A 26856-nucleotide genomic window follows, 5' to 3' on the forward strand; every position below is an offset into this window, starting at 1 on the left:
TTTGAAATTTAGTCATTGCAACAATAAAGATTTTTTATTAGCAACATACCTGGTATAATTTTTGGAGTATGTATTTCTACAAATCCTTTACTATCAAGCACTTCCCTGAATACTTTACACACTCCACCTTCCAGTCTAAATATAGCCTGGCTTGTTGTAGTTCTCAGGTCTATGATACGATTATCTAGCCGTGTGTCTTGATGTACAATAGCTAAACCCTGCAAAAATGAAATAACAGTTATTTACTCAAAACAATACCTGCTTTGAAAAATACTATTCTCATTCCTGCACAACACAAAGACCTGCTCGACAAACTCTTAAGTTGAAAACGAGCATAAATGAAATTGAACTTGGCTTGTATTTTAAAACCATGTAAATGTGTACCAAAAAATGAATTCCAGCCATTAATCCTTTCAAATGTTATCTAACTTGTAAAATTTTAAGTCAGAAATTGAATATCACTAAAACTGAAATTGACCTGTACTTCATGATCCAATCCTTGTGTGCTTAAAATAAATTCAATCTATTCATCTGTTCAAGAGTAATTGAAAGGAAAAGTAAATTTAAAGGGAAAAGGGGCCATAACTCTCCAAAAAATCTGTAGATTATAACTGAACTTGAAATCTGTAAAAAATTATAAACTTGATTTAAGCTGAATAGTAAATAAGAACGACAATAAATCCATCAACTTTACCTCATTCAAGAATTTCTTGGCATGATAATTTTGAATATTCTCAGGGACACTAGGGTATGGAAGAGAAATGTTCTTTTGATTGTAAATTGTTAATTTCTGTGTGTATACTTTTCCGTGTCATTACCAAATATCAAAATATTCCTTTAAAGTCCAATGTTGACCATCCTAACTTTATGAAGTACACAAATGTTTCACTTTCTTATGTTGTTTGATGACTATATCATCATGATCAGCCAAATGCTTTTTGTAAAAATCAATGCAAAATTGTCATTTTTGAAAATGGTTATTACTGCGACAATACCAGTGGTATGTTTCGGTAATGACGAATACAGTTTGGAAATGACACTAAAACATATTACACTGAAATGCATATAAACAATAGATAGATTCTTTTGTTCATTTGTTCAACCATTAATTCATCTTATCACAAGGTATAGTGAGATCAAGATGATGTAGCATTAATGCAGTGGAAGAGTTCACTATTATTATGTAAACCCATTGTCCTATTACAAGGTATTAATGGATTACAATCTGCACTCTTGTTTTGCTTAACTTTTTGTGAAATGGTTAGTAACTTCTGTATACACATATACCTGCTACGTCACTGTCACAATATCTTACTTGGATTGTAGATTTATCATATTTACTCTACTCTACTATTCTAGATATTTCATATAGCTTTTCTCTATGAATTTCAGAGATTTTTTTCAGGTTTGAAGAAAAGGTTAAATAATCTTGATAGAGGGCATAGGATCAGCAAGAACGGCACTGTATTCAGTTTGAAGACAGCCAAACGCATTAAAGTTTAGATACCAAATTAAAGACCTGTTTGAAAGTATTGAAGGTTAGTTAGATCTTAGATTATTATTGACCTGGCAATTCATGGAACTGCATGAATGAAATAAAGAACAAGGTTTGACAAGATGAATAGAGAGCACAGAAAACAAAGAAAGAATTAGAGACAAAATCGGAGAAACAAAAGAGAAAAAGATCGCAAAATATTTAAAGTTGTTGAAAACACATTAAGTCCTTCTACTTCTCCAATACATGAGACCCAAGACGTACAACTAGTACCTGTAACACATGACGGGAGAAAACTTTGGTACATTGAAAACCAGATTTCCATACACACAGGAATTGCATATACAAGACATCAAACAGTTCCGACTGTTTCTGATTGCCTAAAGCACAGGCCTAGTGCGATATGGACACACCTAGGTTCTATTTTAACATATTTAAGATCATCTACAGCACTAAAACATATTCATTTTGTTAGCAATGGACCTACTACTCAGTACAGGTTAAAAACCAATTTTTACTTGTTCTCCCAGAAAGTATTATACGAGTATGGTTTTGAATATGCAACTCGGAATTTCTGCTAGAGTGGTCATGGGAAGGAAGCACTGGAGTGTTTGATGTAAATATGGCCAAAAATCATAGAATCATGCCAACATGTTTAAGTCAATGTTCATGAATTTTTCACAGTTGTAATTGAAAGTCAGTATTCAAGAATTTTTCATAGTACAAACTGGTCCATGACAAAAGACCAGAATGTACACATTTCCAGTTCAAATGATGGAATTAATCATATAATAAATTATGTTGTTTAATTAATCTAATGAAATCAGTTATATCAATTCAGACGAGGGAAAACTATTTCAATGAAAGCAAAAATCTTTACATCTATTATTATTTTTGCAGCAGTTACTTTGTCATAACAAACTAGAAATGTGTCCATGGGACACAGATGCCCCCACTACATGACATTAGTCAGGGGCCAGAACTCCTACAATACTGAATGAATCCGGATGCGAAACCCCAGGTGCACAACTACACATGCTGACCAACATTCCTGTAAACTTTGGTGATTCTAGGTCAAATACTTTTGGGGCTATGCACGACACAACATTAAAATGACCAATTTTTTACGAAGTCAGGGGCCATAACTCCTACATGACTGGATGAATCCGGACGCGAAACCCCAGGTGCACAACTACACATGCTGACCAACATGCCTGTAAAGTTTTGTGACTCTAGGTCATATACTTTTGGAGCTAGGCACGACACAACATTAAAATGACCAATTTTTACAAAGTCAGGGGCCATAACTTCTACATGACTGAATGAATCCAGACGCGAAACCCCAGGTGCACAACTACACATGCTGACCAACATTCCTGTAAACTTTAGTGATTCTAGGTCAAATACTTTTGGGGCTATGCACGACGCAACATTAAAATGACCAATTTTTTACTAAGTCAGGGGCCATAACTCCTATATGTCTGGATGAATCCAGATGCGAAACCCCAGGTGCACAACTGCACATGCTGACCAACATGCCTGTAAAGTTTTGTGACTCTAGGTCATATACTTTTGGAGCTAGGCACGACACAACATTAAAATGACCAATTTTTACAAAGTCAGGGGCCATAACTTCTACATGACTGAATGGATCCGGACGCGAAACCACAGGTGCACAACTACACATGCTGACCAACATACTTGTAAAGTTTTGTGACTCTACGTCAAATACTTTCAGAGCTACGCGCGACACAACATTTTCGGAAGGACGGACGGACGGACAAGAGCAAATCTATATGCCCCCCCCAAATTGGGGGCATAAAAAGTAAATAAGTTTTGGCAATGTTTGACCATATTTCCTGATATATGTTTTGATTTTTTTGTTGATTTTTTTTTTGTGTTAAGCAGCACTGCGATAGCCTTTTGTTGCAATAGTGTTTTCCCAAACAAACTGCTTATAAACTCATTGTGTGAAAAAGAGGTAAATGACTTCAGATGACTGTAGCTATATTGACTGAAAAAACTATAAAATTTAACACTGGACCTGAAATTTTGACAAAGCTCTTTCAATAACATAAATGAAACCAGTAAAACATTCTGGTATGACTTTACTTACGTCCTCGGAGTCAGGTCTAGAAGCATCTTCTACAAGGAGAGGTAACCTTGGCTCTGATCCACTTACAACCCAAATCTGAAACAGATCAATACATTTAAATAATATAATATAATGTAAGACGCTTACATCAAGAATACAGATAATTTGATTTTTGCAGCTTTCTCAAAACAGTGTAATTTTAGAATGTACGAAAGCCAGCTTTTGTTTGCTTTAACCTATATTACAATGTTCCTTCTTTTAGTGTATTTAACATCATTTGACTGGTTAGATAGATTTCTTTTTGTATATCATGGAAAAGATGTCAGGAAAGTTTTCTAGAATTTTGTTGTTATCATAATATAATGTTATTGATCATTTGATTTCATATTAGCCTTGTCTTCTGACGAGGGTTGTCCTATTGGCCCTCAGCCTTCCATATTGGCCAAAGGATAAATAACTAGGCCTATTATTTAACTTCGGGTTAAAAGGATCGGGTGTAATAAGACTCTTGAACGGACATTCTAAACTTACTTTTGCTATCGATATTCATTAAAATTTGTGCATTTTCTAACTGAAATTACAGTAAAACCAAACTGCATTGATATATACTTATTATATTATACTAAACAACTGTCTAATTTAAATTTTGCACAAAGAAATCTTACATGGCACTTTTCACGTGCTCGGTAATCAGCTGGCGGCCGCTTACGAACACCTTTTTGACATTACACATAATCCGTATTCTTTATCAATTAGTTTTAACACTTCATTGATTCTCATTACCTGTGTGCACTCGCCGTGACATATTTTGCTGATAAAATTGGCAAGGCATGTCAACAGAGAAAATGGCGGGATTTAGCAGAAGACCAAAGGCAGGAGGGCACATTTTAAGGGCAGCGTGGCGGCAGTAAAAAAGGCCAGGAGGGGCGCCCCGCTGCGTCACTCTAGAAATAACACTAGACAACAGTGAAATAATTTTAACACTCTTCGTAGAGTCCCACTAGATGATGTCATATACCATGTAAGTCTATATAAATCATTTGATGCCCAGAGCAGGGCCATATTTGACCCTAGGGGGCTAATCTGAACAATCTTGGTAGAGATCCACTAGATATGCTACATACCAAATATCAAAGCCCTAGGACCTGTGGTTTTGGACAAAAAGATTTTTAAAGTTTTTCCTTTAGGTTGCCATGGCAACCAGAGTTCTCTATGGACTTCAATTTTTTGCAGATCATCCAAGGAACATCCCCATGAAGTTTCATCAAAACTGACCTGGTGGTTTAGGAGATGTTGTTTAAAGGAAACTGTGAATGGCCGGATACTGGACAGTGAGCGATCACAATAGCTCACACCCTGAGCACTTTGTGCTCAGCTGAGCTAATAAAATCTGTTAGAACCCATGATGGCATTTGGCCACTTTTCGAAAGGAACCAAAATATTATGCCAATACAAGTTGTGTGCAAGACTGATTTAAATCGATTGCAAAATGTGGTCTCTATCATGTTCGCAAGAAATTGTGGACAGATGACGAACAAAGGGCGATCACAAAATCCCACCTTGTCACAATGTTACAGGTGATTTAATAAACAAGAGGACCATGATGGTCCTGAATCGCTCACCTATCCCCACATGACCCAGTGTTGAACTGAGTACGACGTCGTTATTTCTATTATTGACATAGTGACTAGTTTTGAGCAATGTGACCTAGATATCATCAGATAAAAATCTGACATTTCATGAAGACCATTGAAAATGACCTCTAGAGAGGTCACAAGTTTTCTATATTTGACCTAATGACCTAGTTTTGAAGGCACCTGACCCACTTCGAATCTGACCTAGATACATCAGGTGAACATTCTGACTAATTTTCATGAAGATCCATTGAAAATATGCCTCTAGAGAGGTCACAAGGTTTTTCTATTTTTAGACCTAACTGACCTAGTTTTTGACGCACGTGACCCAGTTTCGAACTTGCCTAGATATCATCAAGAGAACATTCTGATCAATTTTCATGAAGATCCACTGAGAAATATGGCCTCTAGAGACGTCACAAGGTTTTTCTATTTTTCAACCTACTGACCTAGTTTTTGACCGCACGTAACCCAGTTTCAAACCTAACCTAGATATTATCAAGGTGAACATTCTCACCAATTTTCATGAAGATCCATTGAGAAATATGGCCTCTAGAGAGGTCACAAGGTTTTTCTATTTTTAGACCTACTGACCTAGTTTTTGACTGCACGTGACCCAGTTTCAAACTTGATCTAGATATCATCAAGGTGAATATTCTGACCAATTTTCATGAAGATCCATTGAGAAATATGGCCTCTAGAGAGGTCACAAGGTTTTTCTATTTTTAGACCTACTGACCTAGTTTTTGACCCCACATGACCCAGTTTCGAACTTGACCTAGATATCATCAAGGTGAACATTCTGACCAATTTTCATGAAGATCCATGAGAAATATGGCCTCTAGAGAGGTCACAAGGTTTTTCTATTTTTAGACCTACTGACCTAGTTTTTGACCGCACGTGACCCAGTTTCAAACTTGACCTAGATATCATCAAGGTGAACATTCTGACTAATTTTCATGAAGATCCATTGAGAAATATGGCCTCTAGAGAGGTCACAAGGTTTTTCTATTTTTAGACCTACTGACCTAGTTTTTGACCCCACGTGACCCAGTTTCGAACTTGACCTAGATATCATCAAGGTGAACATTCTGACCAATTTTCATGAAGATCTCATGAAAAATATGGCCTCTAGAGAGGTCACAAGGTTTTTCTATTTTTAGACCTACTGACCTTGTTTTTGACCGCACGTGACCCAGTTTCGAACTTGACCTAGATATCATCAAGATGAACATTCTGACCAACTTTCATAAAGATTCCATGAAAAATGTGACCTCTAGAGTGGTCACAAGCAAAAGTTTACGCACGAACGCACACACGCACGCACAGACGGACGACGGACGCCACGTGATCACAAAAGCTCACCTTGTCACTTTGTGACAGGTGAGCTAAAAATGAATTATAACTTTGTTATGTACTAACAAGAGCTCTATCATAAAAGTATATTAAACAAGAGGACCATGATGGTCCTGAATCGCTCACCTATCCCCACATGACCCCGTTTTGAACTGAGTATGACGTCGTTATTTTTATTATTTGACAGAATGACCTAGTTTTTGAGCATATGTGACCTAGATATCATCAAGATAAAAACTTCTGACCAATTTTCATGAAGATCCATTGAAAAATATGACCTCTAGAGAGGTCACAAGGTTTTTCTGTTATTTGACCTAATGACCTAGTTTTTGAAGGCACGTGACCCACTTTTGAACTTGACCTAGATATCATCAAGGGGAACATACTCCAGGCTGTCTAGCATACCCTGACAAAAAATTAGGGCTAATTTTAGGGCAATTTGTACAAAAAATAGGGCTAAAATTAGGAATTTTGGTACAATTTTAAGGAAATTTTAGGGCTAAATTTAGGAATTTTCAAATTAAAATATGGACTTTAAAGACCATGTAATGTGCTTACCTTTATATGATTGACATAAAAGTAACTCACAAATAGTGCTTTATTTACAGAAAAGACGTCTACCACTGGTAAACTGCTTTGAACTGTGCTAAACTGTTTTATTCTGAATTAGAAGAACTTTTAAACAACATTTAAAACATTTTCTCTTTTTGATCATTGCAAAAAAGTTAAAAAATTAGGAATTTTTGTGAAAAAATAGGGCCTTTTTAGGAATTTCCTTTGATTTTTTAAAAAAATAGGAATTTTAGCCAAATTGAAAAAAAATAGGAAAAAGTAGGAATTTTAGGGACGCTAGACAGCCTGATACTCACCAATTTTCATGAATATCTCATGAAAAATATGGCCTCTAGAGAGGTCACAAGGTTTTTCTATTTACAGACCTACTGACCTAGTTTTTGACCGCACATGACCCAGTTTCGAACTTGACCTAGATATCATCAAGCTGAACATGCTCACCAATTTTCATGAAGATCCACTGAGAAATATGGCCTCTAGAGAGGTCACAAGGTTTTTCTATTTTTAGACCTACTGACCTTGTTTTTGACCGCACGTGACCCAGTTTCAAACATGATCTAGGTATCATCAAGGTGAACATTCTGATCAATTTTCATGAAGATCTCTTGAAAAATATGGCCTCTAGAGAGGTCACAACGTTTTTCTATTATTAGACATACTGACCTAGTTATTGACCGCACGTGACACAGTTTCAATCTTGGCCTAGATATCATCAAGATGAACATTCAGACCAACTTTCATACAGATCCCATTAAAAGTATGGCCTCTAGAGAGGTCACAAAGTTTTTCTATTTTTAGACCTACTAACCTAGTTTTTGACTGCACATGACCCAGTTTCAAACTTGACCTAGATATCATCAAGGCGAACATTCTGACCAATTTTCATGAAGATCCATTGAGAAATATGGCCTCTAGAGGTCACGAAGTTTTTCTATTTTTAGACCCACTGACCTAGTTTTGACCCCACGTGACCCAGTTTCAAACTTGACCTAGATAACATCAAGGTGAACATTCTGACCAATTTTCATGAAGATCTCATGAAAAATATGGCCTTTAGAGAGGTCACAAGGTTTTTCTATTTTTAGACCTACTGACCTAGTTTTTGACCCCACATGACCCAGTTTCGAACTTAAACTAGATATCACCAAGGTGGACATTCTGACCAATTTTCATGAAGATCTCATAAAAATTTGGCCTCTAGAGAGGTCACAAGTTTTTTCTATTTTTAGACCTACTGACCTAGTTTTTGACCACATGTGACCCAGTTTCGAACTTGACCTAGATATCATCAAGATGAACATTCTGACCAACTTTCATAAAGATCCCATAAAAATGGTGACCTCTAGAGTGGTCACAAGCAAAAGTTTACGCACGCACGCACGGACGGACGCCACGCGATCACAAAAGCTCACCTTGTCACTTTGTGACAGGTGAGCTAAAAAGCCATAGTATACAAAAATACCTGTTCTGCGTGTAGTTCTACATCTTGTTGTGTACATGCTTCAATTTTTTGTGATACAGTTCGTACATATCCCTCTACATCTATAATAGATTCTTTGTTAATACTGAAAAACATTATATATTTATCATAATCATAAATAATTCATATTTATATGTCAACATTATCTCCCCTTTCTTTTGCACAAAGGGAGGTAACACAGTGATCTTGCAGAGAAGTGTGTTGTGTATTATACGGTGTCTATTTTGTGTGCTGTTACAGTTTAACCTCTTCAGAGTGAACAACAACAGGTAGAATAAAATATTTCTGTCTGTTGTACAGAAATTTTTGCTGTCAGAATGTTTATTACAAATTTTGTGTGACGGGAACAAAAATACTCAAGTTAAAGTGTTTGTTATTTGGAGATGTCATTCAGATTCACTGCATATCTTGATCAATTCTGACAAGTTCATTGCTACAACTGGTTCAATAAAACAGCACTAAATATCATGTTGTGTGGTTTCTTTCTAATGAATGGTCTGTTTCACTTCATTCAACATGGCAGAATAAGAAGTAGAACATATTCATAAGAACTTTTACATACTTTTATTTTATTATGATAGTTAACAACTGATATAAGGTGTCAAAATAAACCAGTACTGTTTAGGTCGATATTTCAATGTGTATGCTAAAAGGTACAGCTAAAGTCCTATTTTCTATTTTAACATAACCCAATTTATTTCCCTATTAACCTGAATTTTCTTCATATTTCATTGACTGAAAGTGTATTAATGTAGAAAAAAAAACTTCCTCAAACATACTGAATTACTTTAATATTTCTGAATGAAAGCATGTTTTAAAATTTTGAAAAATCTTACTAAGTATGGAAGCATGCAACATCAAACTCAACAATTTAGTCTGAACTTACCCTGCTGCAAACTTCACCATTTGTTTACTGACTTTTTCACCAACACAGATCAAGCCTTGTACTGTCCATTTCTGTTGACGCAACACAACAAAGCATTGCTTTCCTGTGGAAAAAACATACCTGAGCTCATGAATGAATTATACATTGTAACAATAAACAAGAGCTTCCATAAGACAGCATGTTAAACTTTTCTCAGTGCCCGACTCTGAATTAGAGCTTTGCTAGTAAAAGGAGCTTAACTCAAATATATAATCAGAGTTATGGAGAGTGTTTCTTCTGGTGTAGCCTTTGATAGTAAATTAACTATTTTAAGTTTCAAGTCAATAGCTTTGAAAGTAACAGAGATATTGGACGTTATATAAAACTTTAACCAAAAATTCTAAGTTAAAAAGGGGCATAACTCTTTCAAAATTCTAATCAGAGTATGTGGATTGTTTCTCCTGGTGTTATCTTCAATAGTAAATAACTATTTGAAGTTTCAAGTCAGAAGCTTTGATAGTAACAGATATATCTGACATCATCAAAAATTTCAACCATCGGTGACGGCAATGCCAATGCCTGGGCAAGTGCAATAGTTCTACTTTTTCTTCTACTTCCATATGGCAGCATGCTCAACAGTTACTATTTAACAAATTCTAAGTCAAACAATGGTCATAACTTGGCAAGACTTGTTTTTTTAAGTTGAAAGCTGTCTATAATTTGTATCAAATCCAACTAAGACTTCTCTAACTTGGCTGTTTCAATAGGTTTGCTGACAAGGCTTCAATCCAATACATGCACTGGTTACTGAGATATGAACCTGTACGCAAACCTTAACCAAAGTGTGGCGCCGATGCCATCATGAGTAAAATAGCTCTCACTACAGTCGAGCTGAAAACTAGATTTTTTTACAGTCTAAGTTCTTACTGTTTTCTGAAAGACATCAAAAATACATGTAACAGCCTACATATTAAAAATTCCCTATAATTACAAATGTAAGAACATTTGAAAATTCTATATTTAGTACTTTTTCATAGAAATAAGGTTACAGGATCTACGAAACAGTAAATTTATGGCCTTATGATGTTTTTTTCATGTCTGATTAATGTCACATAGCAGAAGTCAACTGGCAGCTTTCCTGTCTAGTTTATTGTTTCTATTTTCACATTCTGCTGTACCTTTACTTCTGGAGGTCTGTAGCCGCGCTCGAACCCACACCTTCTTGTCGGCCAGATCTGCAGTTAACTCTTTCAATGCAAGTATTTTTCTATCAATCCTCTCCTGAGACTGAATAAGTGGCAGGTTACCATAGCAACCCTGTGATACATCTTTCCCTTCCGATTCTGTAACCTGACAACAGAACACAGATAACATAAATCACTCTAATTGAAAGATGAAAATTCATGGAAAGCATTAAATTCCAGAAAAAGTTATGAGTCTAGACATCACAGACAATCAGCAAATTAGATAGAGAATATTGTTCTCAGCTGGTAGTACTGTTATGCTTATTGTTTTAAACTTTTTATTTCACGACTAACAATAACTGAAGCCAGTTTTATGTGCTTGTTTTTGTTGGGTTAATATACAATGTTTCAAGGCACTGTTAGAATAAAGACAAAGAACGAAACAAGAGAGCAAAATATGCCTGAAGCAATGTGCCTGTTAAGGATCATATGTCAAAGTATTCTGAAGTTACTGAGCAGAAACGAGTTGCTCACAGTTTCTCTTGTCCATCAGATTCTGACCTCATAGTACACAACTTTAAGAAAAAAAAAACTCAAAATCAAGAATGGCCCAGTGAATGTGCTTTCTGCACTAACTTAACTGTGACCTTGACCTTTTACCCATATGAAAAACGAATATAAATGGGCCACTCCGTAAGAAAACCTGTATTAGTGACATGATATAGATATTGTATAATAAGAAATTTAAAATATTGGAAAATCAGTTTTTCTTATGTTCATGCAGAAACTAGAAACAACTATATTGTAATACAGATAATCAATTTAATCATATTCTACCATACTGTAGAATCTGGTAAATAAGCGTATATTTGAATATAAGCGCATATCAAAAGAAAGCGCATACGGCCTTACCGTTATTCCGTATGGGATAATAAGCGCATGTCATACCCTTACCATAATTTTGTCTCTAAAGTAGGCGCATATCCGATTACTGGCGAACAAACATGATGCAGCAAAAAGACGTAATTAACAATATTATACCGTGATAATTGTTTATCATAATTACAGGTGACAAGTTTTCTTACCTGTTGAATAGCCGGTGGAAGTTAAAAGATTTTAACGTCTATTGTCTGATAAAACAAAAATTGTTTACGATAATCATGCTTTTTGAATGGAACATGTTTTCAGTAAATGAAAGTAAAAGTTTGAACACACGAAAAGTTGTTTGCATTGTCATAACAGTTTGTCATTCTTTTGTAAATCTGTGGAAAGAATATGGATAAAATCCTACAATCTTAGAGTTGAACAATTATTAAATGGTCCGATTCGCGAGATTGAACATTACAAATATTTGCAAATTAGGTATTCATTATGGTTTCAGTATGTATAAATACTGTATGCAATAAAAGGAAGTAGTTCACTGCGCACGTCCATGACCATGTTTTACTTTCGTTTTCTCAACCAAGGTAAGCACTGTCAATATTCCTAGTTTATCAGAAATAGGCGCACACGGCTTGTCTATAAGCGCATATCAAATATAAGCACATAGTTTTGGCTTAAGTATAAGCACATATCAAAAGTAGGCGCATAGAAGTGTCACTAAAATTATTATAAGCGTATACGCTTATTTACCAGATTTTACAGTATCTTACACATAAATTTTTTTTTTTTTTTCTTACACATAAATGTTATTTGTGTTGTCATGGCAACAAAAATAGAACAAGAGGACCATGATGGTCCTGAATCGCTCACCTATCCCCACATGACCCAGTGTTGAACTGAGTATGACGTCGTTATTTCTATTATTTGACAAAGTGACCTAGTTTTTGAGCACATGTGACCTAGATATCATCAAGATAAAAAATTCTGACCAATTTTCATGAAGATCCATTGAAAAATATGGCCTCTAGAGAGGTCACAAGGTTTTTCTATTATTTGACCTAATGACCTAGTTTTTGAAGGCATGTGACCCACTTTTAAACTTGACCTAGATATCATCAAGGTGAACATTCTCACCAATTTTCATGAAGATCTCGTGAAAAATATGGCCTCTAGAGAGATCACAAGGTTTTTCTATTTTTCGACCTACTGACCTAGTTTTTGACCGCACATGACCCAGTTACGAACCTGACCTAGATATCATCAAGCTGAACATTCTCACCATTTTTCATGAAGATCCGTTGAGAAATATGGCCTCTAGAGAGGTCACAAGGTTTTTTCTATTTTTAGACCTACTGACCTAGTTTTTGACCCCACGTGACCCAGTTTCGAACTTGACTTAGATATCATCAAGGTGAACATTCTGACCAATATTCATGAAGATCTCATGAAAAATATGGCCTCTAGAGAGGTCACAAGGTTTTTCTATTTATAGATCTACTGATCTAGTTTTTAACCCCACGTGACCCAGTTTAAAACTTGACCTAGATATCTTCAAGGTAAACATTCTGACCAATTTTCATGAAGATCCATTGAAAAATATCGCCTCTAGAGAGGTCACAAGGTTTTCCTATTTTTAGACCTACTGACCTTGTTTTTGACCGCACGTGACCCAGTTTCGAACCTGAGCTAGATATCATCAAGGTGAACATTCTGACCAATTTTCATGAAGATCCATTGAGAAATATGGCCCATAGAGAGGTCACAAGGTTTTTCTATTTTTAGATCTACTGACCTAGTTTTTGACCCCACATGACCCAGTTTCGAACTTGACCTAGATATCATCAAGGTGAACATTCTGACCAATATTCATGAAGATCTCATGAAAAATATGGCCTCTAGAGAGGTCACAAGGTTTTTCTATTTTTAGATCTACTGACCTAGTTTTTAACCCCACGTGACCCAGTTTCGAACTTGACCTAGATATCATCAAGGTGAACATTCTGGCCAATTTTCATGAAGATCCATTGAGAAATATGGCCTCTAGAGAGGTCACAAGGTTTTCCTATTTTTAGACCTAATGACCTAGTTTTTGACCCTACGTGACCCAGTTTCGAACTTGACCTAGATATCATCAAGGTAAACATTCTGACCAATATTCATGAAGATCTCATGAAAAATATGGCCTCTAGAGAGGTCACAAGGTTTTTCTATTTTTAGACCTACTGACCTAGTTTTTGAATCCACGTGACCCAGTTTCGAACTTGACCTAGATATCATCAAGGTGAACATTCTGACCAATTTTCATGAAGATCTTATGAAATATATGGCCTCTAGAGAGGTCACAAGGTTTTTCTATTTTTAGACCTACTGACCTAGTTTTTGATGGCACGTGGCCCAGTTTCGAACTTGACCTAGATATCATCAAGATGAACATTCTGACCAACTTTCATAAAGATCCCATGAAAAATGTGACCTCTAGAGTGGTCACAAGCAAAAGTTTATGGACGGACGGACGACGGACACCGCGTGATCACAAAAGCTCACCTTGTCACTTTGTGACAGGTGAGCTAACAATGAAGGGTGGCTGGATGGTTGAATTTTACCCACCTGCAGGATTTTGAACCCACAGAAGTTAAGAACAAGTGATCAGTGACTTTAACAGAGACCTCTCCTCCTACTAAAGATGTAAGCATTATATTCTAATATCAAAATCATGTCAACCATGCTTGTTTTAGCAAAACAGGTTTTAGCACTTGATAAAATAGTGTGACTACAATGTACTTACATTTTCTTTGTTATCTTGCTTCTTGTACTGGGCCTTCTTTGCAGCCTTCTCTGCTTCTTTCTGTTGTTTCTTTAAGGCCTTCTTTGATGGCTGAGCATCCCCTTCCCTGAAATGAAGAATAACCTTGACATTTTGAGTTAGGGATCTGGGTTTTGCTCATGACACACCTTGTTATGATGATCATTTTTACCATGTTATTTTAAAATAGACTAAGTAAATAAAGTATGATGAAATTCCAGCCAGGATGCCAATAAGCACATGCATACACACAGACATGAGTAACACTATATGCCTCCCATTTTTAATGTTGCAGCAAAATTTTTTAAATAAGATGCATGCATCAATGACTCCACAGCTTCACCTAAGACTGAGTTTTATTAAAGCAATAATAAAAATTTACTAGCGTGAATTGCAATGATTTTGTTGATATAACAAAAAACTGTCTACAACTAGAGAAATTAATCCATCCCCAGATCATGTTAATCACTAATGATTACACCAGTTTTCAGATGTTGCTGAATTGGACGTAATATCAGATCGAAATGAAATGAAAGTGATAATTACATCATGACCCTTAGTCCAACTAATTGTGACAGTTGCGATATTGTGATAATTTTTGCACAGGTCAATATCTCTCCTCCAACTACAACCCACTTACCATTTGAAACAATGCAGAAAGTTTTCCCTCTATGTAGTGATGGGCCGACAATCGGCGACAATCGAATAATCGTCGGCGTTGCATTCATGAGCGCGATCGCCGACTTCACTTTTCCCTGACCGATTAATTACTTGGAACCCCAAACGGATAATTTAGTTGTTTCTGACCTTTTTCTTTCTGGTCTTTACTGTTCTTTGGGGCAATTACACCAAGGGAAACTACTCTACGTAAAAATGGCTTCCTCCAAAATCTCGAAAGAAATTGAGTTTGTCTGTGATCACCCAGATTTAGGAAGATATATGGCTTTTACAAAATAAAGCCGGAAAAACCATCAACCTAAACTCTTGACAATAGTATGGCAGTATGCATAGCATGCTGTAAGAATTATGCAAGCATATTAGCAAAGGTATTTTCAATTTTTGATTTTGTGGGATTGAAATCATTCCAGTCGTTATTAAGAATTAATAAATCGTTAATACGTTTTTGCTCCATATGATTTTAATTTAATAACACAATATATCACTGGATAAGAGTCTCTGGTGAAATTGTGACCAGTACCTGATTTGAAGTTGACTTTTATGCTGTTAACTTACTTATGTTTATGAAGGGATACAATAGAAATAGGATATTTGATGTCTGTGTGGCTCATTTCTTAAGTGATAACATAAAACATACAATGTGAGGTGAACTTACAGATATGCAACTAGAGTAACCGATTATCCGATTATATCCGATTAATCGAATCGGTTGGCTTGTCCGATTATGCTGATTAATCGGTTGGCAAATCTAACCGATTTGCCCATCACTACTTCTATGTGTATATAACCAGCAACACAAATCGCATCACTATCTTTGAAGGCTTCAAATACATGTTTGAACTCAATTTTTCACACTAAAAATTATATATCTGGAAAGCTCATACCAAATACAACAAGAGCTGTCGGAGGACAGCAACGCTCGACTATTCAACAGCCTTGTCAATTGAATGAATACAAAAGTCGAAAAAGGGGCATAATTTTGTAAAATGCAAAGTAGAGGTATTGAACCTCTGTACTGCATGTCATATCATGACAGTGAACAAGTGTGTGAAGTTTCAGTCCTTTCCAATTTGTGGATACTGAGATACCAGCTTACATACAAAAACTTAACCAAAAACTGCTAAGTCAAAGGGGCATAATTTTGAAAAATGCAAAGTAGAGTTATGGGACTTGCTTAGTGCATGTCAGATCATGACAGTGAACATGTATATGAAGTTTCAATCCATTCCCATTAGTAAGTACTGAGATACCAGCTTACATACAAAACCTTAACCAAAAATTTCTAAGTCGAAAAAGGGGCATAATTTTGTAAAACAAGAGCTGTCGGAGGACAGCAACGCTCGACTATTCAACAGCCTTGTCAATTGAATGAATACAAAAGTCGAAAAAGGGACATTATTTTGTAAAAATGGGAGAAAGGGTTATGGAACCTTCAAAGTGCTTATCAGCTCATAAAGTGAACAAGTGCGTGAAGTTTCAATCCTTTCCCATAAGTGGATACTGAAATACCAGCTTACATACAAAAAGTTAACCAAAAACTGCTAAGTCGAAAAAGGGGCATAATTTTGAAAAAAAAATGCAAAGTAGAGTTATGGGACCTATACAGTGCATATCAGATCATGACAGTAAACAAGTGTGTGAAGTTTTAATCCATTCCCATGAATTAATACAAAAGTCGAAAAAGGGGCATAATTTTGTAAAAATGGGAGAAAGGGTTATGGAACCTTCAAAGTGCTTATCAGCTCATAAAGTGAACAAGTGCGTGAAGTTTCAATCCTTTCCCATAAGTGGGTACTGAGATACCAGCTTACATACAAAACCTTAACCAAGAATTTCTAAGTCGAAAAAGGGGCATAATTTTGTAAAAAAGCAAAATAGAGTTATGGAACCTGTGCAATGTAGGTCGGTTTATCACAGTGAGCAAGTGTGTGAAGTTTCAATCCATTCCCACAAGTGGTTACTGAGATACCAGCTTACATACAAAACCTTAACCAAGAATTTCTAAGTTGAAAAGGGGGCATAATTTTGTCAAAAAGCAAAACAGAGTTATGGAACCTGTGCAGTGTAGGTCAGTTTATCACAGTGAACAAGTGTGTGAAGTTTCAATCCATTCCCACAAGTGGTTACTGAGATACCAGCTTACATACAAAACCTTAACCAAGAATTTCTAAGTCGAAAAGGGGGCATAATTTTGTCAAAAAGCAAAACAGAGTTATGGAACCTGTGCAATGCAGGTCAGTTTATCACAGTGAATAAGTGTGTGAAGTTTCAATCCATTCCCACAAGTGGTTACTGAGATACCAGCTTACATACAAAACTTTAACCAAATCGGGACGCGGACGCAGACGCCGACGCATGGGTGAGTCCAATAGTTCTACTATTCTTTGAATAGTCGAGCTAAAAAGCAAAATAGAGTTATGGAACCTGTGCAATGTAGGTCAGTTCATCACAGTGAATAAGTGTGTGAAGTTTCAATCCATTCCCACAAGTGGTTACTAAGTTACCAGCTTACATACAAAACCTTAACCAAAAATTTCTAAGTCGAAAAAGGGGCATAATTTTGTAAAAAAGCAAAAAAGAGTTATGGGACCTGTGCAATGTAAGTCAGTTTGTCACAGTGAATAAGTGTGTGAAGTTTCAATCCATTCCCCCAAGTGGTTACTGAGATACCAGCTTACATACAAAACCTTAACCAAAATCGGGACGCGGACGCCTATGCGGACGCCGACGCATGGGCGAGTCCAATAGCTCTACTATTCTATGAATAGTCGAGCTAATAACAAATGAGAAAACCTCTGTTTTGTAGGCAAAACACTTTAAACTCCATGTATGTCAGTGTGTTTTCCTCTTACACCATTAAATTTCTACCTCAGTCATGTAAAGCTGTGTGTGTATCAATCGGTTTATTTTCAAACCCTGTTATAAATTTCATGCATTTCATTGGTAACACATTTCGAATATGTACGCGGAAGGTGCTATGGTAGGTTTAACATGCATATTTTTTAACTTTTGTTGTTTTTTTTGATGTTTCTAAATCAGGGGCACGATTGAAACGCTGTGAAAATTTTCATTCATGTTTCGATTCTCGTGCTTTAATAATGCCCGATTCTTGCATCAACTTGTTCAGATTTATACATTTAATTGATTTATTTATTAAAATAATACCAAACTCGTACATATTGGCGATGTTTTTACAATATTGTGTATAGCAGTTCAGACGTCTGTGGAATCTTTTTTTTTTTAATCCACAGCGCACGGGCAATTCATTTACAGAAATTTGCCATATTTGAAATAAGTTTGGAAGTAATTTTTAATAAAATCAAGAAATAATAAAATTATTATACAACTGATGCATAAGATCATGCACTCGTTAAGTTTATCGGCTTTTCACACGCCGAATGAAAATTTTCAAAATGGTGACGGCTTACAATATTATTGATTAACACAGTGGGATATTAACGCTACGATTGGCTGAAGTTTGACAGGCGAGTGGGTGTGGTTGACTATGGATTTATCGGTTATTTAATCTAGAATATGCATCAAGTTTTACAACTTTTAGTAAACAGATTACAACACTCTGAAAAACTCGGCGATTTGGATTTCGCCTGGAGGCGATAATAAGTGGCCGAATTTACAGCGACAATATCGCTCAAATCGCCTTGTAGGATGATCCCTGTAAATCATTGTTAACTTTTTCCGAGTGATCCGAAAAATAACCACATTAGTGAAAAAATGTGTATATAAAACTATAAATCATGAAGTTAAAACTGCATCAATTTCCACCTCAGTTCCCAGGCCTCAACCTTAACTTTTTTTCAGCAGTTGCCAGCAGGTCCACCAACTACTAAAATCTAGTAGACCTGCTCAAACTTTAGTGGACCTCCAATTCTATCACATAAATTGTGATGTTGTAGACGTCATAACTTCATATGACTCAAAGAAACATGACTTATTTCTAAAATAATTAAAAATAGAAGACTGTAGCAATCTGTTATCCCGAAAAATAATTATTTTGAAAAGTGTCCCAAAATATGGACACAATAATCATAATCCCCCGACCCGTGTTGAAAGCGAAAAAAAAACATTAACAATTATCGGTAATTATTCTGATGATAAACTAAGTAATTGGCCTTGTTTTCATCATCCATTAACACCCCCTCAAAGAGCTAAAAGAAGTGTGTCAGTTATAATGACATCTGAAATAGAGATCAAAACGGTATAGTTGCCCGAGATTATCATGGCATTACGTCATGTTTTCGCGCCATGTGACACATCACTGTCTTGTCGTACTTTCTCGATTCCTTAAATTGTTGAGAAGAAATCAATAAAAAAGTTTTTTCTTTAATTTTTATAAAACGAATGTGCAATATCCCAAATAAACTGACATGTAAATGTGTCAAACCGTGAACGATGATAGTGGATATCCTACCTCTGTGACCTATTTGCCCTCAAGAAATTTACATTATTGTTCGAGAAGAATATCTAACAAAGTGTTGTGTCGAAAAATACATGTACAAAGAATCATTTAAAACTTATTAAAAACCGCAAAGACATCATACTGCATCAGTCGTTAGAATCATTAAATGTAAAGCACTTGGCCATAAAATCAATCCTCTTTGATAGCACTTTCTAAAAAAATTTACAATATCTCTAACCTCCAACTCTAGATGAGCCTAGAGAGAAAATGTTTTTCTTGGAAAATATTAGTGTCAGTATGAAGAAACAATAAACCTTATTACAGATAACTTGATCTCAACAGACTTTGTAAGTCTACATACTGCAGTGCTTTATATTAAAACCACATTTCTATTTACGTTCACGAAGTCACGTAACCTATTCTGCCGCGCTAACAGAAATCTGTTTGCCAAAAATCGTTTTACTCCATGTATTTAAATTGCTGCCGCTTTTTTCATTATTTAAGATTTTTTAATTGTGTTTTTTGTACTTTCTAGTAAAAAGTCTGAATTTTATTACCATAGTATGTACCATTTATCTACTTTAAGAAAGAAATAAATAATCAAGATCGCGCTGTTTGAAGTTTTACAAAACATTATACGAAAATTTGATCGTTTTTAAAGACTTCCGCCTACATTCCTGTAGATATCTTATTACAATTGTTATAGAATTCAAACTGTATTAGTTCTCAAGCGGTGTTGAAAATTTGAAGCAATTATATTAAAAAATGAATGCACTACGCGCGTTTTTTGTGTCAAAAGTAACCGCGATGTAAATTAGATGTTACGATAGGGCGCACGTGCTTGTGGAATGGAAAATTACCACCACGACGTTTTGATATTTTTACGATTTGCGGGTAAATTCCAGTCAATCCAGGTAATTTTGCCTGATGTAATTTCTCAATTTGGTAAAGTTACCACGTAAAAACCACTCGCCCGATCGGTGGAGTAATCCATTCGTGCTCTCCTGACTTAAACTTATAACTGTAGAATGTCGTACTTACGGCAAAATCAACCTTCGTTTTGTGAATTCGCCGATATGGGTACGATTTTTTATCCCTATTTTTCACTTTTAAGGGTTTTATTTTATTTGCAGACCGTGATTGACAATTGGTTCACCATCCGTCTACCCACCTTTTGATAGTTAGTGGACCTGCCGTTATTTTGGTTGCGTCGGTCCAACTATCCACCGCTAAGGTCGAGGCCTGGTTCCAATGCTTTAGAACTACTCGAGACATACAGGCAGACATACAGTAAATGTCAGTCTGTGACATCGGTCTGCCTTGCAGTCGAAAAATTGAGACTAGACTACCTGAGACTAGACTACCCTAGGCCTAGCTGTACCTGTGCAAAATCAAAGAGCTATAAACATAAATAGATTGGCAACTTGAAAGGCATATAGAGCAAATCTCGCCAACCTCCCGTGACAAAAAAACGAGATCTCGTTTACCGGAAGAGGAGCTTTCTCCACGCGCCATTTTGTTTGCAAAAGCAATTATTCATTGGTAAAATAATTATCACCGTATGACTACGCTTCTTTCGATGGCAAAAAAAAACGTGTATCGTTTCACATTAAACTAATTTTGTTTTAGAAGTTAACGTGTATTTTAAATGTAGTTTTAAAGGTACACATTGTAACTCCATGCTCGCTGATGTTTGTTTTTAGTAAGATAACGCCGAATCACGCTATGACACGAGCTCACGCGAGATTATAGCCAGTTGCCATTCTGTGTATTTTATACTTCTTTGGCCAAATATAGACCAAATAATTTGACGTCAGAACTAATTAATTAATTAATTAGTTGGACTATGCCAAATATAGATGTGTTGGGGGAAATTGAAATATGAAGCTATTTATATTCACCACAAGAAAAAAAATTGTCATTTAATATTATACAGACAATACGTCTAACGGTTGAACAATACTTTCAAATATTGCATCATGTCTAACTCCACCCACCTAACTAAACATGCAAACTGAAAACATGTCAAAAACTTTCAAGTGAACTTCAACTTTTCTGTAAACGTCCCTTTCAAAATTTATTACCCTTTAGCTTCCATATTCAAATCCAATCGGTTTGTAACTGTATTAACACCTGTGATTCTATACTTGCAGTGTAAAACATAAAAGTTTCTTCAATTTCTAAATACCGACTGCATGCACTGTTTACTTCCGGTTTACACGTGCCGTTCCCATAATGCAATGCGGAATGGCCGAATGCGGAAAACACGGCTGTGCGATGTTGACTGTTTACAAACCATAAAACCTCATGTATATAACTAAAGTATTCCCTTTTCGAATGAATAATGCCAAGTTCTTCACGGAGAAAACAGTCAAAGCCTCAGCACCTAACCAGTAAGTACATTATGAATAGTTTTTAATAATTTCTTCGACCAAATTTTCTGACAGCTTGGGGTTCACTGATTTGCATGCATGCATGAAATTACGCACGCGCATGCGATTTTACTTATGTATAATATTTGATATGTATTAAAATTGAATTAAAATTATCTTGCAATGTTAATTTGAAATGAAACAAAAATGATTTCATTGAAGAATTCTATATATGAAACGCGCATTCTTTCGTGCATTCCTGACATGCACAGAATAATGGGTCGATAAGTTGTTGACAATTTTGTCATTGCATGCATGACAACCCAGATATATTTTCTCACAGTTTCAGGGACATGCAGGGCATTTCATGATATTTTTTTAAAGAAAGTGTAATTTAAATCAGCTTCATAAATGTTTTATTTTATATAGCGGTCACAGAACATAGAAAATGGAAAATTGATTGTAGTAGACTAGGAGTGTAAATAGAGTTGTGTCCCTTTAGTTGCAAACCTTATAATACTTCTAATACTTATCATTGAATTTGAGTAAACCATGTAGTTTGTATATATTAGTACCTTATATTTAAATCTGAGAAATCCATGCAGTTACTGCTGTAATGTAAGAATGAATATTACATTTTAAGGTAAAGAATATAATTTGAATATTTAATGTCAAGTTTACTGACTAAATTTTTTATTTGAATAAGATGTTGTATGATATTACATGACTCCTGTATATCATCAGTCCATAGCTCATCTACATCTTTGTAATGCTGCGCACAATCAGTGGACCATTATATACCAGAAGTGCAAGTCAGTGAGCATTTTTGTTGGAAATGGGAAAGATCTCACAAAGTGCAATGTTCTTGAGCGATAACCATATAAAGCTTTATGATTATGGCAGTTAACCTCTGGTATCCCATTACAAACAAATGGAAAATTATTAAGAATAACTAATTCTTGTTTGTTTCCATAACATTAATCTGTCAGTACCTATGTTTCAAAGCCTTCTTACGAAATATAGCAATTTGCTTTTCTGATATCTAAAAATTTTCTTCTTTTTTTTGTTGTCATACAATCTAGAGATTACAGTGCAATTATTTTTTATTTCTGGTGTCACATAATGAAACTTATAACAAACATTAAATAAGTAACTAGATTTTGCATTTATGCTCAGCTGAAATCAGCCTTTCATATTATCCCTTTTTATTTAAGAAATAATATATCTCATTTAGTGCTTTGTCACTGAATAAATCATTGTTTGGAGTTCAGATGTGAAGGAATTATATCACAAGGGCGCAGCCTAAGTGATATAATTATATGCATCAGAACGACAAACAATGATTTTATTCAAGAGCAAATTACTAAATGTGATATATATTATTTCAATTCTAACACATTTCCAAGTACAGCCTTGACCGCATTCATTAAATATTTGCCCGTTTTTAAATTAGTTTCTTTTCCAGCTAGCCGCTATGCCATTTAATGCTATGGCGTAATAATTGTGACGTCAGAACAGTGAATTGTTGTATAATAATTCACTGTTTTCAGCCTTCTTTGTTTAATAGGAAAATGAATCGGATCTTGTTAGAATTTATTTTGAATTAAAAAGCAAGGAATATATTCATTTTATATTTGTACAGAATCAAAGAAGGATTTTATTGTTATGACCAGAAAATGGTTTAGATGAATGATATATTCATTATTTTATATTATATTAAACTTAAAGCATTTTTAACTAGTAAGTTAAGACAAGAAACATGTTTGTATCGCTATTTTTGGTCCATTAAAAATGCTTCAAAACTAAACATGAGAAAATGATTATTTCATTCATAATGCTCTTTGAAGTTATTGGAATTTTTTGGCTGGATTTCATGTATAGTAACGGTATATTATATAGATGCTAAAAATTGTTGTGTGTAAGTTATATCAGTTGTGTTTCAATTATTAATTATAAGTGATTAAAAAGTTTCTCTTGCCTTTGATTAATAGATCTTCATTAATATGTGAAACAACAAAACAAATAAACTTCTACACTGCTAAAAGAAATAAATTAATATGTAATTTTTTGGATGGTTTTGTTTGACCACAAAATCTTACAATAAATACATGTAAATTGTTTGAATTCTTTCTTATTATGACAAGTTTTTCCATAGTACAAAAACAGAGCATGAAATTATCCCCTCAAGGCTGTTATTTTGTCCAAGCTTTGTAATCTTACATGTGAAATTTGTGTGACCCATTTTTGTACAGATTAATCAGGCATGCATACACATGAGCGCTCTCCGTATACAATTGCATGACCGTGATACACCATAATAGGCCTAGATACCCCAGATAAACATACCCACTTAACAGGTAGATTTGTGTGGTAGTTTTGTGTATTTTGGATTTCAGTTTACAATGTGACACACACGCACACACCTACATGTACATAGTCATGATTATCTCCTTGTAATCTTTGTGCGTAATCTATTGAAACTAAACGTGCAGAGACCAATAACAGCAGTTATTGTATAATGCATTGTTGTTGACTTAAAAGGCTTGAAGCATTTTTGTAGGTAGAATGTACAAATGTGTTGTGTCCGACATACCCATTTAATCAATAGCTATGTAAATAAAAGGTGGAAATTGACAATACAAGAGCACACATTCCCCAGTGGTGTAAAATGCACTGCCTGATATTGACAAATTGTAACCTTAGTACAAAATAAAACTTCTGTAAGATAAATCAATGGTTGAAACATAGAATGTATTTGCGGTTTAACGATAGAACATTAAATAATTTTTGTTGAGTCATTTTTGATATATGAATTGTAGCATGATATAGTTAGAAATATTTAGTGCTTAAAGGTGGATAATCAGATTTTGGCCATGTAACGGATTTGTTCGAAACTTTAGCATCTGATCATTTACACTCATTCATGTTCACTTAACACTTAATACAAATTAGATTTTCACTGGAGGTATTTTTAAAATTTCATTTTCCTATCCTGGTTGCCCAACCAAGAAAGAGTTATTTTATCATAAGTATAAATTTGACAAACATACTTTGCCTAAGGAAATGTATAAATATTAGACATATTGTAATATATTTGTAAAATATTTGCATTAAAAATTATGTATTTAGATGGAATTCATTAGAAACGCAAGTTTGAAAAATTATTATTACCTCCCTTTGCCTTGGAAATAAATGAATTCAGAAGCTACACACAGCTTTAAAACTTGCATTTTGGTTCAGATTGTTCAATAGTTGATATGTCTATCAAATGCAAATGTAAAACTAGACATTGTATCGAAATAAAAAGAAATACCCAGCTTTTTATATACTTTCATATTAAAGGGGTAATTACAAAATTTTTTAAAATAATAAAATAACATTTCAAATAGGAATCTAACTTATGTAATCGTCTTTTTGTTCCTTAAATAATTCTCTACCAGAATATACAAAAAGTAAAAAATGTCATTAAATGTTGATTAAATGTGATTGACCACCTTTAAACTGTATTAATTTGTTAATTGCAAAATTATAAAATTTCATTAATATTATAGATGTTTCGGAGAATTACATACATATATGTATTCAAACCTACTGTTTTTACCATTGTAAAAGTTATATATATATATTACGGGTTTGTCCAACATTGTGATATGTGTACAAATACTATGTCTATATGATTGTTTTGATGTTATATTACGTTTTGGGCCACAGAGCTAGATCATTTTGTTCATAAAGTAAAGTTACATGAATTGTTTGACTGAAAGTTTTAAAAATGCTTTTAATGGTGTAGTTCTTTGATTAATTGTTTTTTATTAGCTCACCTGTCACATAGTGACAAGGTGAGCTTTTGTGATCACACAGCGTCCGTCGTCCGTCCGTGCGTAAACTTTTGCTTGTGGCCACTCTAGAGGTCACATTTTTGTGGGATGTTTATGAAAATTGGTCAGAATGTTCATCTTGATGATATCTAGGTCAAGTTCGAAAGTGGGTCACATGCCGTCAAAAACTAGGTAATTAGGTCTAAAAATAGAAAAACCTTGTGACCTCTCTAGAGGCCATATATTTCACAAGATCTTCATGAAAATTGGTCAGAATGTTCACCTTGATGATATCTAGGTCAAGTTCGAAACTGGGTCAGATGCCGTCAAAAACTAGGTCAGTAGGTCTAAAAATAGAAAAACCTTGTGACCTCTCTAGAGGCCATATATTTCACAAGATCTTCATGAAAATTAGTCAGAACGTTCATCTTGATGATATCTAGGTCAAGTTCGTAACTGGATAACGTGCCGTCAAAAACTAGGTCAGTAGGTCAAATAATAGAAAAACCTTGTGACCTCTCTAACGGCCATATTTTTCATGGAAACTGTATGAAAATTGGTCTGAATGTTCATCTTGATGATATCTAGGTCAAGTTAGAAACTGGGTCATGTGCGGTCAAAAACTAGGTCAGTAGGTCTAAAAACAGAAAAACCTTATGACCTCTCTAGAGGCCATATATTTCATGAGATCTTCATGAAAATTGGTCAGAATGTTCACCTTGATGATATCTAGATCAAGTTCGAAAGTGGGTCACGTGCCTTCAAAAACTAGGTCAGTAGGTCAAATTATAGAAAAACCTTGTGACCTCTCTAAAGGCCATATTTTTCATGGGATCTGTATGAAAGTTGGTCTGAATGTTCATCTTGATGATATCTAGATCAAGTTTGAAACTGGGTCATGTGCGGTCAAAAACTAGGTCAGTAGGTCTAAAATTATTAAAATCTTTTGACCTCTCTAGAGGCCATATTTTTCAATGGATCTTCATGAAAATAGATCTGAATGTTCACCTTGATGATATCTAGGTCAGTTTCGAAACTGGGTAACGTGCGGTCAAAAACTAGGTCAGTAGGTATAAAAATAGAAAAACCTTGTGACCTCTCTAGAGGCCATATTTTTCATGAGATCTTCATGAAAATTAGTGAGAATGTTCACCTTGATGATATCTAGGTAAAGTTCAAAACAGGGTCACGTACCTTCGAAAAC

General features: G+C 35.0%; 2 protein-coding genes across 5 annotated transcripts in view; one reads left to right on the forward strand and one right to left on the reverse strand.

The window, feature by feature from the left end:
• The window catches only part of LOC123560111 (aspartate--tRNA ligase, cytoplasmic-like), a 97077-nt gene that overhangs the window by 14771 nt on the left and 55450 nt on the right, over nt 1–26856 (reverse strand). For 2 of the 3 annotated variants that reach the window (XM_053516528.1, XM_053516530.1), the window contains 6 exons: nt 14350–14455; nt 10677–10848; nt 9520–9622; nt 8616–8718; nt 3612–3686; nt 50–218 (listed from right to left, as the gene is read on the reverse strand). In XM_053516528.1, coding sequence (XP_053372503.1) covers nt 50–218; nt 3612–3686; nt 8616–8718; nt 9520–9622; nt 10677–10848; nt 14350–14455 — 728 coding nt within the window. Of the gene's footprint in view, nt 1–49; nt 219–3611; nt 3687–8615; nt 8719–9519; nt 9623–10676; nt 10849–14349; nt 14456–21546; nt 21732–26856 lie in introns of those variants that run through there. The other variant, XM_053516529.1, reaches the window with a different exon arrangement.
• The window catches only part of LOC123561108 (zinc finger protein 236-like), a 43042-nt gene continuing 37905 nt past the window's right edge, over nt 21720–26856 (forward strand). For both annotated transcript variants that reach the window (XM_045353293.2, XM_053516522.1), the window contains exon 1: nt 21720–21855. In XM_045353293.2, coding sequence (XP_045209228.2) covers nt 21807–21855 — 49 coding nt within the window. In that variant the 5' untranslated portion in view covers nt 21720–21806. The remainder of the gene's footprint in view (nt 21856–26856) is intronic.

This window comes from Mercenaria mercenaria, chromosome 10 (genome assembly GCF_021730395.1).
Source record: "Mercenaria mercenaria strain notata chromosome 10, MADL_Memer_1, whole genome shotgun sequence".
Classification (NCBI taxonomy): Eukaryota; Metazoa; Mollusca; class Bivalvia; order Venerida; family Veneridae; genus Mercenaria; species Mercenaria mercenaria.